Source organism: Uranotaenia lowii, chromosome 1 (genome assembly GCF_029784155.1).
Source record: "Uranotaenia lowii strain MFRU-FL chromosome 1, ASM2978415v1, whole genome shotgun sequence".
NCBI lineage: Eukaryota > Metazoa > Arthropoda > Insecta > Diptera > Culicidae > Uranotaenia > Uranotaenia lowii.
Window position 1 is genome coordinate 204,204,202 of NC_073691.1, and position 16,873 is coordinate 204,221,074.

General features: G+C 38.9%; 2 protein-coding genes across 17 annotated transcripts in view; one reads left to right on the plus strand and one right to left on the minus strand.

Moving 5' to 3' along the window:
- LOC129744513 (alpha-1,6-mannosyl-glycoprotein 2-beta-N-acetylglucosaminyltransferase) overlaps window positions 1–16,873 on the plus strand; it is a 519,113-nt gene that overhangs the window by 446,334 nt on the left and 55,906 nt on the right. The gene's annotated exons all lie outside the window — the stretch shown is intronic.
- LOC129744619 (uncharacterized) lies at window positions 51–11,866 on the minus strand. Of its 2 annotated transcripts, none has more exons than XM_055737245.1 (3): window positions 11,607–11,866; window positions 1,785–1,905; window positions 51–1,053 (listed from the first exon to the last, which is right to left on the minus strand). In XM_055737245.1, the coding sequence occupies exons 1-3, from the start codon at window positions 11,678–11,680 to the stop codon at window positions 154–156; spliced, it is 1,095 nt and encodes a 364-aa protein (XP_055593220.1). In that variant the 5' UTR covers window positions 11,681–11,866; the 3' UTR covers window positions 51–153. The 2 variants fall into 2 exon arrangements, with proteins under 2 accessions (XP_055593220.1, XP_055593214.1); XM_055737239.1 differs by having other exon boundaries at window positions 54–1,053; window positions 1,785–1,908.

Consider the following 16,873-nt stretch of genomic DNA (forward strand, 5'->3'; position numbering starts at 1 on the left):
GGATTGGATGAATTTTGTGTACGCAAGAAAACGCTCCACACCAAAGTAATATATTTTTTTATTTATTTATTCAAACTGAACTAAGTTTTAAACTGAATCTAGATGCTCGAAAACCATCAATCGGGTGCCACTGTTCAGAATGGTCGCATCAATTCATTCGCGAGGAGGCACTACGGCATCGTTAATTTGTACCTGACAAGCGGCATTAGTGTTACCACTTTTGCTGGCACCACTTTTACTGCCACGTTTTCCAGCACCTTTTCCGGCACCATGTTTGTTGCCAGCAACTGGCACCGCGGTCTTTTTGCGTCGTCCGCCCCAGTTGATCCGCACCTTCTGCACCGGAGGCTGCGTCAGAATAATTTTCCGTTCTCCCAGCACCATCAGCGTCGGACGGGATGACGAGGACCGGTTCGAGTAGTGCCTCGGAAATGCGCTCACCTGGAACAAGCTTTCCGGGTAGTAGTCTTCTACACCGGAACTCGTGTAGAAACGCTGACGCTGGCGATTGTCCCGGGGCCATTGTTGGTGGGAGTGCTGGCATTTGCCGTAATAACACGCCACCATCCCTGTTGGGTTCAATTTAGCGTACTCGTCCTCGTCTTCGTCATCTTCCCCGGCTTCGAAGGTGGAGGCTGCCATCATCAAAGCCGTCGAACGGGCCACAAAATCGTTGGACAGAAAACTTTCCAACCCAGCGGCGGCAACGGTGGTACCCGAGCTGCGCATCAACTGACCCTGCGGCTGCTGACCATCGTAGTACTCCAAATCCAGCAGCAGTTGGGTCAGCTTATTCCGGACCGCTGAACCAATCCGGATATTGTAAATCGGATCCGTTTGGCGGGGCACAGCTGGCGGGGTTGATTCGTTATCCTTTTTCTTCTCATCCGGTGACCAGGACCAGGATGCACTCGCTAGGCGGCACTGCTGGTCGGACAACAGTGTCCAGTGATTGGCGTAGTTGATCCGGTTCCTGTCGACTCGATTGAAATCTTCTGGACAGTGAACCTGATGCCACACGGCCATCCGAGCCGTTTCGTTCGGCAATAGGGGCTGTAAGGGGGCGGATAGAAGGAAAAAATAAAGTGAATGTGCATCATAATAAAAAAGGAAGAGCTAGAGCGACAGGGAAATCAGTTGAGCTCAGGATGTTGGGATAAAGCTTTTAGATGCTGATGCTGCTGCCAAATTGAATTGCTTTCGAGAGCACTCCTAGAAGTGTAATTACTGCAATCGAGCGTTCAATTTTGTGGTTCTACGTGGTGGTGTCCTACATCTCGGATTGGTTTCATCCTCCTCGAAACCCGGGAGATAGTTTTGGAGATGAGAATTTAATTGAATGAAGAGAAACATGTTTTTATAATCTACATGGGTTTAAAAGCTATACGAATTTGTTTGTTTGTTTTTACGATAAACTCAGCCGTTGAGACCGGAACCTTACCAGGAAAATTTTTCCTCTTAAGTTAACCCAGTCTACAAAAGCTAAACGACAGAACGAGCTCCTCAATAATGATTAAAATTGAACATAAAAAACTGCTTTGAATGGGTTTCCATTTTTAATTCACTTCTAACAAGTTTATTACTTCCAATTTATTGAAACACAAATAACATTACTGGACGGGAAGGAAAAAAAACGGCGAGCAACAAACCGAAAACAAAAACTCATTTCCAGCAAACACGTACCCACAAAAGCAACGGTAGGAAAAACCAACATACACTCATTAGCTGCTGGCAGTCTAGGGAAAGTTCTGGGGCGGTCTTCCGTCGGTCGGTTTGGTACTTACGATAATGGTGGACCAAAATTTCCGCCTCGGCACTCCCGCCGGCAGCAGCAACTTCCGGAGCACGAGCTCGCACAGCGTGAATAGCGTATCCGGGGTAATCCAGAGGCAGCGGGCCGAACTCCTGCTGAAAGTTGAAAACAACACATAAAAGTGAAAATGTTCTTTTAACGAAAAAAGAGTAGGTATTAAGCTGTAATTTTTGAAAAAGGGATTGAACAACCGAAAATAAAGTTTAACTGACTACAAACTACGGAGTGGTGGATTTTTACAACCTAGTTAGGACATTTGAGAACCCCCAATAAAACTCGCGGGGGATCAAAGGCTTCCGAACTTTGCCCGTTTGGTTCGCTGGTAGCCGATAACCGTTTCAATTATTTCCTAAAAATATCCATAATTAGGAAATATAGGTAACGAATTGGCACCTGACAGCGGTGTCCGTACTTATCCCGGGATCCAGAACCAGGACAAGCCAAACACGCTAAACAAGTTGAGTTTTGTAGAAATTATTTTAATTATGTTCGCCACCCCCTGGGTACCCCGGGGATAAGTGGAGTTCAGTTGGTAACTGAACGGAGAATTAAAGTTTCACCTCCCACCACGCGACAATTGAGGATGGGGTTTGGGAACGGATTTCCGGTTGATACAGTGAATAAGGTGGTACTGGGAATGAAAATTTCCTCTGAGAGTTGTGCAAACTGCTCGCTAAAATCGAAAACGCTTCGTAGAAAGTTTTATTTTTCTTTCGTTTATCTTAGGGTTACAATATCCTGCAATGTCAAAAAGAGTACTCATCCGGTCACTCGCACAATCGAACAAATTTTCGAATAATTAATCAAAAAATTTCTTTTAAAAACAATCAAATAAGAGAAAATTTACACGGACCCGAAAAAACACGTCGTGCGTTACTTTCCAGACAACGCCTACTACTCCTTTAGAATAAACATAATTTAAGCGACAATGGGCGACGAAATCGAAAAGTTATTCTTTCTCTTCCTGAAGATCTGTCAAAAGTAGGGTGAAATTTTAGCTGCATCAAACTTGCACTAATTGTAAATTCTATAACACTGGCCGGGACTTCATCTATTCTCTTTTTCGAAGAGATGCAAATCATTGGTAAATATCATTAATATTTTTCATACATTACGTGTAACCACGTTGTATAAAATTGTGTAAATCTTCAGGAAACCTAAAATAGTTGTATAATTGAAAACACCATTCATAATAGGATTATTCGTTAACAGAAAGCATCCCCAAGCACAAGACAAATACGCACGTTTGGGTAAACTTTATTTTCCACAGATTGTGCATTTCGGTCCGAATTTATCCTCTTACATAATGTTAACGATATGTTTTAGGTACAGACTTTCTTGTCTGTGCTTTTTCTGTGTGGTTTGTTTCACTTTTGTCTAAATGCGGACTCATGAACATAAAACAACATTTGGTCAGTTATCCTGATCGATACTGGAATTATCATTATATTATCGTTCTCTCATATCTATCTTCATCTAACTCGCTGTACAATTTTAAGTTATATTCTCAACTCACGTTGAAATTAACTTTCAGTTTCAAACTTTTCACATAACCTGCTAGGTTACGTCTTAACTATTCCACCGGAAGGCAAATTGTGTCTTATTCCACCGGAAGGCCAAATCAAAACAATCAGAAGCAGCAGCCTTAAATATGTGCGCTTCTAACGCCAATTCCGTCTTATTCCACCGGAAGGTCAAATAAAAACAGCCAGCAGCAGCAGCCTTAAATATCTGCGCTTCTAACGCAAATTCCGTCTTATTTCACCGGAAGGGCAAATCAAAACAATCAGCAGCAACAGCCTTAAATATCTGCGCTTCTAACGCCAATTCCGTCTTATACCACCGGAAGGCCAAATCAAAACAATCAGCAGCAGCAGCCTTCAATATCTGCGCTTCTAACGCCAATTCCGTCTTATTCCAGCGGAAGGCTAAATCAGAACAATCAGCAGCAGCAGCCTTAAATATCTGCGCTTCTAACGCCAATTCCATCTTATTCCACCGGAAGGCCAAATCAAAACAATCAGCAGCTGCCTTAAATATCTGCGCTTCTAACGCCAATTCCGTCTTATTCCACCAGAAGGCCATCCTCTCAACATGCCTTTTTCTCATTTTTAGGCTGTATTCTCAGTTCGGAATTCAAAACAATTAATCCTTGTAGTCCCTCGACTTTCATCCCCGTTTACTCTCATCCCAAACTGTCCTCGCAACTTGTTTGATTATTTATTTTTATAAAGTTTTTATATTCTATTAATCTTCAGACTTTCCACTCATCGCTTTTTTCAACGCTTTTTTTAAACTTGAAATTTTAAACAATTTGTTTAGGTTGTCCTCTAGACTCGCCTCATTGTTCTCCATTATATCAAGGTGTCTCCTCAAACAGATTGATTATTCATTTGATCAGATACTAAAGCTGTGCTCTCAAGATAATCTATTAATTTTAAACTGTCCTCTCATTTCGCTTCATAGCTGAATCTTATCTCAAGCTGTTCTCTCAATCTGCTTGATTTTCAATTTAATAAGATATTTAAGCTCGACCCACTTTTTTTAAATTTCAAGCTGTCTTCTCGACTCGCTTTGAATTTCTATCTAATCTCAAGCTGTCCTCTCAACCCGCTTGATTATCAATTAGATAAGTTTTAAAGCTGTTCCCTTTATTCGCCTTTAAATTTCAAGCTGTTCCTCAACTCGTTTGAAATTTCCATCGACATGTTCAGCCTGTCCTCTCAACTCGTCTTTCAATTTTAACCCGCTTAAAATTGTTAACATGGTCAAGTTTCTCTTACGAGTCACTCAACATTTCAGTTTTATTATTTTTTTTAACGAAACTTTAATTAAGCTGAAAATATTTGTTCTCATTAATTCCAGTTTCGGCATTATTTCATAACTCGCTCATTTGCTCTTTTCATAATTTTTTTTTGTTTAGATTATAGTCGTTATAACATCTTTATGTCATTCAAGACCTAAATCAACGATGCAGTTGGCGAACAGTCATTGAAAAACTCATCCGGTACAGCTGTGATCGATGTTTACTCTGGGGCTCGAACTCACGGACATCGGCTCAGGGAGCAACTGGCATGCCAATTGAGTTTTATCACAAGCCCTAATTCCTTAAATTGAGCAATTTACATTTAACATAACTTACTCATTCTACCACATTTTTTCGTACTGGGAAATCAATAAATCAAATTATTTCAGCTCGAATCGTTTATCATGTGTGTTTACCTTTTATGGTTCAATTTTTTCTAATAATTTCTCGTTTTTCGAGGTTCACGAGAAATAATCTGCCACAACCGCCCAATGTGCAGGCCTATCCAGAGCTCCTAAGTTCGAAAGCCGCACTGGAGAACATCCCTGAGCTGCCGGGGGAACCTGGGGGAGGAAGACTGAAATTCGCTGCATCGTTTTCTGCATCGTTTTTTTACTGTTCGGCAAAAAACCAGCAATTGTTGAAAAGATTTGTAATCGTTCAAATTTTAACTTTCGATTACCAGTTTTGTGTAACGAGTCATGTAACTCAGTTGTTTAGGTGCTACATTTAAGTCTTCTGAGTTAATTGCTGCAGATTGAAAAGTAAACATCGAAATCGAATACACCAGCTAGTTTATCCTAAACCTGTTTCTCAACTCCGTCGTAAATATAAACTTAGAACTATTTAAATTGTTGTTCGGTCCATGGGAGCTACCCAAAATCTAATTCTGTTATTTTAGCTATTTTGAAGAATAACCATTGATCAAACAATTTTTATTTATCAGCATCAAAAACTGCAACGGAATTTGAGCGACTTAATACGCCTGAACATGCAAGAATTTACCACAACACCTAATTAAATAATTGTTTAATGTAAAACAACTGCTTTTCAGCATCAAAAAAGTTTTATTGAAAATCTCTGAATAAGAAAGTCAAATTTTGAACCTTCGCACTGGTCGGTAGATTGATGAGAGAAATTTGACGTTTGAAAGATTTTTTTCTTTTTTCATTCAGTCTTCCTCCCCCAGGGGGGAACGACACACACTGCTGACTTGCTCACTTTCTCGCCGACTAACTGACTGACTGACTGCGTGCACGCTTGTGGCGAATGACCCGATATCGGTTTAATTCATTCACACAGAAACAAACAATTTTTTCTATGATAAAGTCACTAATATTAATAATACTGTTGATCATACGTAAAAATGAAGTTCAGACAAGGACTATAAAAATCGCTCACTCCTCGAAACGCACACGAAAATGCTTCGCCGCCGACTCGCTATTCGTGTGTGTTCAATACAATCACGAACAGCAACACAAACGATACTACGTACGACGGCAGTTTCTATGTTGCTCGTATTACAAAATTTTCATGAGCGAGTCTGAGTAACGGGATCACGAGAGACTCGTATTTGCTTCATGAAAATTTTGATACCGAGCTTGCTGTCTGTTTAGGGAAGCAAGTACGTCAGTTCAGAAGAAAAAAAAAGTAGGAAAAAAAAGAAAAAGGATTCTGTCGGCTCGTCCATCTTAGGCTGATGTCATGCTGAAGCAACTAGCAACGCAACGCAACGCAACGTTCCAATAAGATTGCGTTGCATTGCATTGGTATGTCATGCTGGCGCGACCTGTCACTTTGAAATTCCCTACAAATCATCACTTCTCTACATCTGATAATGCTTTGAATCGTCTCCTTTCTTTCCGGAGCCATCAAAAACTCATCAAATCACGACCCGGATTGCAAGAATGCCGAAATTTGAACCGACAAAATTCCTTGTTTTTTGCCCGAACTAAGAATTCATGAAAATTTTCTCGCCGATTAAGATAGTTTTTAGTTTATTATCACAAGTTCGAACAGATCTTCGTACTATTGTGCTTAAAACCCGGAATCACTGCTTCAAATCGAGAAAAAACAATGTTCCTATTGGATTTCCTACTAGTCGCGCTACTAAACACATTGGCATCAGATTGGTCGCGCTACTCAAAGCAACCAGTATGACAGGTCTGCGCGATTTCCATGGAGATCGAATGAGAGCTGGTTAGTCGTGTGAACGTTGCGTTGTAGGTCGCGTTGCTAGTTGCTTCAGCATGACATCAGCCTTAGAGACAAACCGTCTGGCCTGCCGTTGGCCTACACTTGTTCACATTGTTGCTGTTGATGTTATTGATGTTCCTTTAAGCTCCTAGCCCCTAGCTTCAAAAACTGATGCACTTTCTTCCATAGGAAGCAATAATAACAGCACTAGCAAGAAGCAAGAGAAAAGAATAATAACACCACTAACATGGATTGGATGTGCTGGCCGTAGCCCGTACGTACTCTGTTCTTCTTATTTTCAATTCTTTTTGTCCAACGCTATTGAAAGCCAACACGGCTTGGCGTCAGCATTGTTGCTGTTAGTGTTTGTTCAAGCTCAACCTTCGCAAAGGGACGAACATTTTTCCACGGGAAAAAATAATACCATTATCAACACGGCTCATGAGCGGGTTGGTAAAAATTTTCATGAACCGGCTCGCCGCTACGCAATCTTCGGGTTGATGCTAGATTTTGTGTGCGAAAGGGGAAGCAAAGCAATAAGGAATCCGGAGCCTTGTTTGTGTTTTCGTTTCGGTTGGAATTGATTCGTGAGAACAGGAGATTCTCGCTCACACCTCATTCGCGTTCCAGAGCATTTTTATGAGCAAAAATCGGAGCGATGCGGGTTCCGTCGCTCGTATGAATGAGTATTTCAATCCTTGAGTTCAGATGATCGATAACAAATTTATTCACCTTCAATATGCAAAAAGAAATTTCAAATTAGTGTTATGCAGTCAGAGATATTTCAATTTGAGTACAACTACTTTTTATATTTTACCAAAATTTCATATTTGGAGCATAACTCAAAAACAGTTCTACTGAGATTTTTTTAAGTTTCATTTTCGAATTTAGCATCCGATTTCACATTAAAAGTGATCTTCAATTTACTTGGTTTAAAAATGCTGTAAACTAGTGTAATAAGTAGACTTCGCCACGAGCTAAGAAAAATCAAACACGCGAGCAAACAAGCCTAAAGAAAATGTCTTCAATGCCTGTTCTTTTCCTTTCTAATTTTAATGGATATTCACTTTTCTATCGAACCACAAATTATGCCACAAGCGCAACTCTTCCCTCAAAAATAAGATTTCAGATAATTTATATCCCTCATCCGGAACTGACCTCGCTTGATTCAAAGCATGAAAATCGCGACGATAAGAAATAGGTATAATTTGCACACATGTTTCTATCAATGACGAAATCTCGCAGCACAACAAAACACCAACAGCATTCCTCCGCAAGTAATTTGAATGCATTTCAATCAATTTTAAAATGTATCGATTGTAGCGGAAGTCGAAAAATAGAAAAAGTTAGCAGTATTTTTCAATTCGCAAGAAAACAAACGGGAAATACGCGAAGGCCGAATAACACATGTCCGTTCTGTGCACGGATTGCTGCGATCTTCTCCAAGTAATTTGGATGTATTTCAATCAATTTTAAAATGTATCGATCACAACAAGAGTCGCAAAATAGAAAAAATCAACAGTATTTTTCAATTCGCAAGGAAACAAACGGGAAAAACGCGAAGGCGGAAAAAACATATCCGTTATTGAGCACGGATTGAGGACCCGTACTCAAATTTATAAGAGTACGTATGGCTACTCTAGTTTATCTAATGAATTTCCAAATTTACCCAAAAATGTCTTAAAACGGGTCCAGCCAGAAGTTAGATTTTGTCGAAAAATTATTAGTGTTGAATTACTCGATGAAACCGCTCAAAACTTCAAAAATCAAGTGCAAAAAATAGGCAAATAGAAATTTGCTGCAACATTTTTGCATATTTTTTTTTACCTTTCGACAGAAAACTGAGCACTTTTTGAAAAGAGTTAATTTTTTAAGATAAAAACTTGTGCCTGAACCAAACAGAATCAACAAAAATTCTGAAATTGGTGAAATTGGTAAAACTGTTCAATGCAAAACTCTCTCAAAGACTTAAAAAAAGTTATAATAATGATCATTCTAACTAAACAACATTTGTTAGCTACTCACTGATCGGTGATTTAATCAGATCAATTTTTTCTAATTTTTTTCCCTGTTTCCAGCCCTAAGACAGGGAAATCTCCCATACAATTTTCGATTCAAAGCTGGAGAAATCACTGAAAAAAGGAGGGATCAATTTTTGTCGAAAAGTTTAGAAACGATGCAGCACTTTTTTTCATTTCTTAAACTAAATTATGAGTGGCAAACGAGTCTTATTTTGAAGCTAGCTGACAGGTTGCCAGAATTTTTGCAGCACGTACCCGGGCCGGAAAAATTTAGACAAATTTTTTATCTAAAAACCTGGTAAAGTCCGGGATTTTGATTCCAAAATGTCGAACAAAAATTCGGGCAAATTTGATCAAAACTCAGGAATCACTCAACAAAAATCAAGCAAAACAATTGAAATTTTTTTTTCCATCAGCAGTTTTTAAACCGTTTTTAAGGCTTTTAAAAACTGTTCATGATTATTTTCATAAAACTTGCTCAAAAAATTTTGTTTTGAGCGAATAAATCAAAATTTGTTTTATTTTGAGTTCTTTTGTCAAATAAAATGAAATTCGAGCAATCGGCAAATTTTGTATTAAATATCCGGGCAAACCCGGATAAAACCGAGAAATCTGGCAACTTTAGTCTAAACAGTCATGACCTTCCTGACCATCAATGAACTAGATTTTGATGGACAATCTCTGTGGGGACTACAGAGAAATTCTACCGAAAATCGAACTATAAATAGTATATTTTTGTCAACTCAACCACAGATAACAGACGTACAAGCTAGCCCACGAAACTTGTGTAAAAATCCCAACATCCTTTTTGAACTAATTTTTGTTTTTTGGCTACAATTACGCCTTTCCGAAAACTGGGCACTTTAAAGTTGATTTGAAACCCTTGAACGGCGCAATAGATGGCACTGTTTGCAGTCAGTTTCTAACGTATTTTTTTGGTGATAGCATTTGAAATTTTACACACTTTTTCGACGGTTTTTTGTTCGAGCTTGTACGTCTGTTTTCTGTGACTCAACATCTAACTGAGTGAAATGTTTAAGGCATTTGAATATGTTAAAAATTGAACAAAACTGCGAACTTCCTTTCAAAGAAAGCCTGTATAGAAGCCTAAAAGTTGAAATTTCACTTTTCATCCAACCCGAAAAAGCTTCATTTTGATGAATCATTAGCTTTATACCGTCAACTGGGGCAACATGCAACGCTTTTCAACTTCAACGACTTCTAACTAAACTTATGTCCAAAAAAATTATTGGTTTCTTTAATCATTTTTAATTTTCTAAAAACTTTCGATTTTTACCGTACTCAGGAAAATGGGTAACTTGCAGCTTGGTTTTCATTGAAATATCTAACCAAAACGTAGGAAAATTTATAATTTAAAATTTTTTTTATGTTAACAAACGCGTAATCCAAAACAAAACAATCATATTCCAGCATATGGAAGCGAGATTTATGAGGTGTCATTTTGATTTGCATTATACCCCATATAGGTAAGAAAGTTATAAAAATATTTATTTAAACAAATTTGTGGACTGTCTGAAAAATATTTTTAACACCAACAGTGTTGGTATAGGATAATCAAACCAAAATAAAGCTTGATAACCCATTTGACGGTACTCTTCTTATCAAAAACAGCCTTGAACTCCGCAAAAAACACCTTCAACAAGTTCATTGAGCTAAAAGTTTGAATTGTGAATAAATTGGAGCAGAACAGAAAAAAAAACTTTCATAATTCACGACAACCTAGGTCCTTTGTAGGGGTTGAAATTCCAGAACGACAATCAACTGGAAGAAAGAATAGAAAAAAAACACCTTTATTTACTCCGAGAGTTGTTCCCCGAGCTAGCTCACCCGCCCGCGATTGAGAATTAAGCTAGCAACACCAACGAAGTCAAAGTTGAGAAAAGTCAATTAAATTTACGCGCACTTTTTCCTTTTCCCCTCGTCAGGGGTTTTGTGCGAAATATGTAGGTATGTCAAATGTGCGGACCCAAGCTTAGTTGCTCTCGCTCTGCCTGGCGAAGGGAAAGATTTCCACGCTTTTTTCTGATGGACACTGTGGGTGAAATGTTGGGAAAATTGTTAAAATTCTTCAGAAGTCGTTAGAAATGTATGTTTGATTCTTCGAAGTTCCAAAGTCTTTTCCCGGTAGGAAACGGTTATTTCTACAACTCAACGTATTGGACTAACCTGGAAGTTTACCCGATTAATTTCCCAGAATGTCTTCCACGAATTCTCTCATTTAGCTTTCCGATATCTTCAGAGGAACCGAGGAAAATTTACACCGCTGGAATAAGCACAGCTATTTGCCACTTTCAACCGGGCGGCGGGGCACAGGTCGATTGGCGGAAATGAAAAGGAAAAGTTTTTCGATTTATATTTCAATATTAATTTTTAATGAAAATTGGATCTAAACGTTCTGCGGTTTTGTGGCGGTATATTGACGAGGAATGCTGGAAACATTCCTCCAATGTCGTGTAAATTGTGGCACATTTCACAATTTCTCTCCTTTCTTTTCTTTGCTGAATATTTGTAAATGTTGATAATGTGTTCGTTTAAATAAACTGAATTAGGTATCGAAAATACAGAATTTTTTACTAAGCAAACTAAGTTCATGTTATTTATCTGAATAATCTGATTTCAACTCCCGATCCAAAACATTGAATTTTAAATTTAGAGTTCTGAACCCTACATTTTTAGATCTGATTTGAGTTCATTTTAAAATAAATGTGAAAATTTCGAAGCACCAAATCGATATTTAAAAAAAACTCACTTCCTCCTCCTGCAAGCTTTTGGCTTAGGCTGAAAGCTCTCGGTCAACTTAAACCGTATCCGATTCATGGCCATCCGAAAACACACCAATAGAAAACTAAAACATGGAAACAATATATTAAAATTTCGCACGCGACTATTTCAAACTATTTCCCTATAACAACACTTTCACAGCAGCAACACCCCCGAAAATTTTAACACCAAACTTTAAAGAAAAGAAAAATCGACACGAAACGGCTAACGGTTCGATTAGGAATGAGCTGCCTCTGTCCGGAAAAGGGTTCCTGCAGCAGTCCTTTTCCTTTTCAAAGCTTCCAATATGGCTAATAAAAAAAAACAAGCAAAATTTCGGCCCAAAAACATCAACAACCTGACAAAGATTGTTGCTTCTGTTCGGCGTTCGCGGATTTGTGTTTCCCACCCCATCCCTTCGCTTGACATTTGCACGAACGAATCTGTCCAGCCCAGCATAATTTCCAGCCCATTTTTGCCCAAAATCGAATGTGCTATTAATAATTCCGAAACCTTTTTAGTCGGTCGGTGGCTTATGTTTCTCGGGTGTTATGCTTTCGTATAGTAGATACATAGTTTTTTTTACAGCTTCTAACTGGGCACAATCGATTCACGAGGCGCGGTTTTGCGGTGTGGAGCCTTCCTCAGTCCTTCTTCGATGGGTTGGGGAAGGATTATAGAACTAATAAATGATAGCGACTAGCTTGTATTTTATTACCCTCAAGGCCACCCTGGAGAAGGGATAGGGATTACAAATCTCAGTAGTAGGATTAGGATGTGGTGGTCCAAACTCCAAACCGATAGTGGAAAATGTTAATGTTTAAGTCTGTCTTCAAAATATCAATCCCAGAAACGTAATCAGATGAAAAAAGTTTTAAAAGGTTGTTTATAACAAACGATCGCCAAACTTGCCCTTTGAATCGAATAAGTATATTCGATAAAAGTGTGTGAGTAGTTCTAAGAAAAAGTGTTTATTCCACTTTGATCTGATACTGGACCTGTTGCGGAACCTAGTCCCGAATTTTATTCCAATCCAGATCCGTCTAAGGACTCTGCTCCGAAACGAGAACAATGGCTGATATGAATAAAGCTGTTTTGTGAGTCAAATACTTCGAATGGCATGCATATTTTTAATCCGGAGATGGTTGAAAGTAAATGTTCTACTCTGGTTTTTCATATCTAGTTGAGAAAATGCTTTCAAATTTTGCCATTCTAAAGTTCGAGCTAAGTAAAAGCTCTCGAAGCAATTACTATTTTCTTATTCATATCACCTATTAGCCGCGATCCTAATCCAGACCATCATCCTAGATCCTGATACCTGATCCTTATCCTGAACTCTAATCTGCGTTTAGATCTTGGGTCCTGATCCCGATTCTGATCTATGATTTTGAGCCTGGATCCTCTCTTTGAAATTTGACCCTAGATGATGATCTGGCATCCTGATTCTGGTCTGATCTTAGATTTTGGTCCATGGTTATTAGTACTGGAGCAGGATTCTGAATCTTGGATTAGGATTATGATTTCGAATCCCGATTTCCCATGTTAATTTTTGATCTTCGATTTTAATCTCAGATTTTAATGCTGGATCTCGATCCTGAATTCTTCCGGAAACCCAGTTCCGGAAGCAGGAGGGCCGTCGATGTAATGGCGTATCGGCGGGGTGCTGAAACCGTCTGCCCCAGCGGGTGTTACTGGACTCGGTCGTTGCAGGCGTCTTCCTTCGTTGACTATTAATCAGCCTGCCCACGAGAGTGCCCCGTATCCGAACAGGCCGAGAAGGAAAGTCCTCCTTAGTAATTAGGGATCCGCAGAACCCGAGGACGTAGATGCAGATCCTTTACTTTTTAGGCGCGAGACCACAAAGGGTCTGCGGGCAGACTCGTGCCAAAGACACACCGGTATTCAGGTGAATTCTGTGGACGTTCACAAACTCTATACAAGACTATGACTACACACACGGACGCCTGGTACAGCAGAGACTCGAAAAACGGAAGCAAGCTTTCTTTTCGGCTTTTTCGTTTCATTTTCCAAATATTCCTCCATTTACTCCAATGTCAATTGATAGCAGCTTGCAGAAATGTAGCCTACTGTGGTTCTATCTTATTGTGAGACTTTACAAAAACATGCATTTTCTAGAATATAACATTTAAACATATAAACTAAAAAAAAACCAACAATTTTTAACCAACCGATTACAAGAACTAGATCTTAGATATCGAATCCTGATTCCAAACCCTGATCTCAGATCCTGATTGCGTATTTTGATTTCGATCCAAAATTCCGGACTCTTATCTCTGGTTTCTGCGGGTCCTGGACTTTGCTCTCGGAATCTGATCCTGAGTCCGGATATTGAATACTAGATTCCGATCCTGAATTTCAAATCCTGATCCCACAATCAATCAACTGTGGATGTCGAATTCAGATTCAGGATTCTAATCCTAATAGCGAACTCCTTATATTGAAAGCTTGGTCCTAGTTGGAAATAAGCAAACACAATATAATCAACATTGATAACTCTCATCATGCTTCATATATTCCAACAGGGAGGAAATTTCAAGCATTCAAAAACTGAGGCAACCCTAAACATTCATTTCATCAACCGTAGGTTCGTGTCTGAACTACAAAAGTTTGAACTTGCATTCACGGTGCGCCTCTGGACCGTTATTATAAAAAAAAAATTGTCCATCAAATCCAAGTACGGGGCTCGATTCCTTAGGTCATTCTGCACCTCTGGGTAAATTTAAAAAAAAATCCCTAGCAGAAAATCCGAGAAATCTTGATTTTAAGGTTTTTGTTGAGAAATTTCAAAATAATTCATATTCAAATTATTCAATATCATCAAAAAACCTCCAAAAACGTCAAAAAAGTGGTCCAAGTCATTTCCAACCAGTATGTATTTGTTGCCGTTGATAAAATTATGATTATTTACAACTGACTTAACTCTCCAAACATGGCTTAAGTGTATTATAAGTATGGTTTATTAGGGGTTTAAGTTTAGTTTAAATTATTGTTTCCGTGAAGTTATGGGGGAAAATGAATTTCAAATCAGTGGTGCTTTTATTGGTTAGTAGGAAAAGGAAACAGTGAAATAGTAAAAAGTAAAAGTAAACTATAAAACAGCAATACAACTAAAAATAATGAATGGAACATATTAAAAACTCAAAACTAACACATATGGTTGCTGTTGTAATCAATCAAAGAGTTTAACAAACGGTCGTTATAAACCTTTGATGATTTGGGAGCTTTATATCGCTGCCAAATCACATCAAAATCAGCATGTACGGATTCGGAGGCTTGCTCATTGTGAAGCCCAAGTCCTCTTCCGGCTTCTCGACAGAAATCCGCCACATGGTACTTTGTAATGTGATATTTAGATGTGAATGGAAGATTCACCCAAGTAACCATAAGCACTAAAGCTTTGCATTTTTATAGCTTTACACCAGCATTCAAAGGCTAAATTACACTATATCAGCACATCAAGTGCAATTTTGCATTACAACAGCCCTTCGAGTGGTATGCTGCATCATGTTAGAATTATACCACTCTTTTAAAATGCAACTTGCATTCTATCAGCTTTGCACAATGCTTTTGAAATGCAACATTGCTCTAAATCAGAATAACAAATGCTATATTTTCTAAGCATTAAATTGGCATCACACAAGCTTGCTTTAATGCTTTTAAGCACTATGTAAGCACTACAGTGGCATTAGGCCAAAGCACATTAGCATTGATTGATGCTGAATCAATGCAAATTTAGGGCACCGGTTGCTAGAAATTTGATTCAAATAGGTCTTTTTTTTCAAAAATTTAACGCGGACCTGATAGGTTCACAGGCAGAGTCAATGTCAAATGTCAGAGCCACATATGTCATGAGTTCGATTCCAGGTCACCTTCACCCGAAAAATAAAAAAATATCATGTAGAAAATTCAATCCGAGAGATCTCTTCAATATGCATAAGCGAATATAAAAATAATTACAAATTTAGTATCATGGCCGAAAAATGAACCGATCAAAAATCCAAAATAATTTTTTTTTCGCATGGTCGAACCTCATTCGAACGCCATTTGCATTTTCCCAGCATTTTGCCCGCCAACGCTGTAGCTTCAACCAATGCTATAACAGTGCTTTTATAGGGTTATACCAGTTTCTGCACTAATGCAGCAGTTAATTTCGCCAAACCTGGCTCACAGAGCTAAAATGATGCACAGAATCAAGCTCTATAGCTGACGCTAGAGCAGAGTTGATGCTAGATTTTAGTGCTTATGGTTACTTGGGCAGCTTCTCCCAGCTGCTGGCAAAATCTGCAATAGCCTCCTCAAACCCATGCTCGAGTTTAAAGGAAAAGCATTTTGCATACACGTTTTTGAAGTTATTCAGAACCTGAAAATCGTAATATTTATTAAAAACTTGGTAAAGTTTATTTAGTAGAACAACCAACCGTAACGTAATCTGAAAGTTCAGGGTTGTCTGCCAAACAATTGGTAGCATCCAATAGCGCGTGGCAAGCTCTTCCGGTGAAACCGTACGTCATCTGTTGGTGTCTCACCTGTGCTTGTTCCACCCATAAGTCTACCCAGTCTGGTGCTTTCTTCTCAAGTGACTTAAAAATTGTATTAATAATTCCAAGCGTTATATGTAACGGTGGAGGCGGGCAAAGGTTCACGATTTTGTCTTCATCACTACCCGAGACCAACGGGGCATTCACGCAGCTTGCGAAGTTCTTTCCATTCAATTTCTTTTTTCTTGTGCAATTTTCGTTTATACTTCCTTTGGTTCTCGCGGTTCCGTTTGCTACACCGAGCTCGCTCTTTAAAGCCTCACAGTATGGACATGGATTCTTCGAAGAGTGGGCCATTATGCCAATTATAATATTTATAATCTTGAGGTCCCCAGCAACCAAGTATTCGAGCTCGTGTAATTTGAGAAGTTTCGTCCAAACGGGGGAAATATTGTCATACTTTTCAGCGAGATTTGGTGAAAGTGCAATGATGAAAAGCTTCTTCACGCCGCCATCCTTGAAGCCAGCCAGATGTTCCATTTGCGGAGAGATCACAGATAACGTTATCTTGAAGAAGCTCCTACCCCCATCAATTCCTATTTTCACCACAAAATCATCAACAGGTGGTCTTGAACGTTTGATACGGTTAATGAGTTCCGGTACATCAGTGCAATATGCAACAACATGATCTGACGAAGGTGCTACATTTCCTGTGATGCTGGACAACTGAACTACATCAAACAAGTCTTTAAGCTGC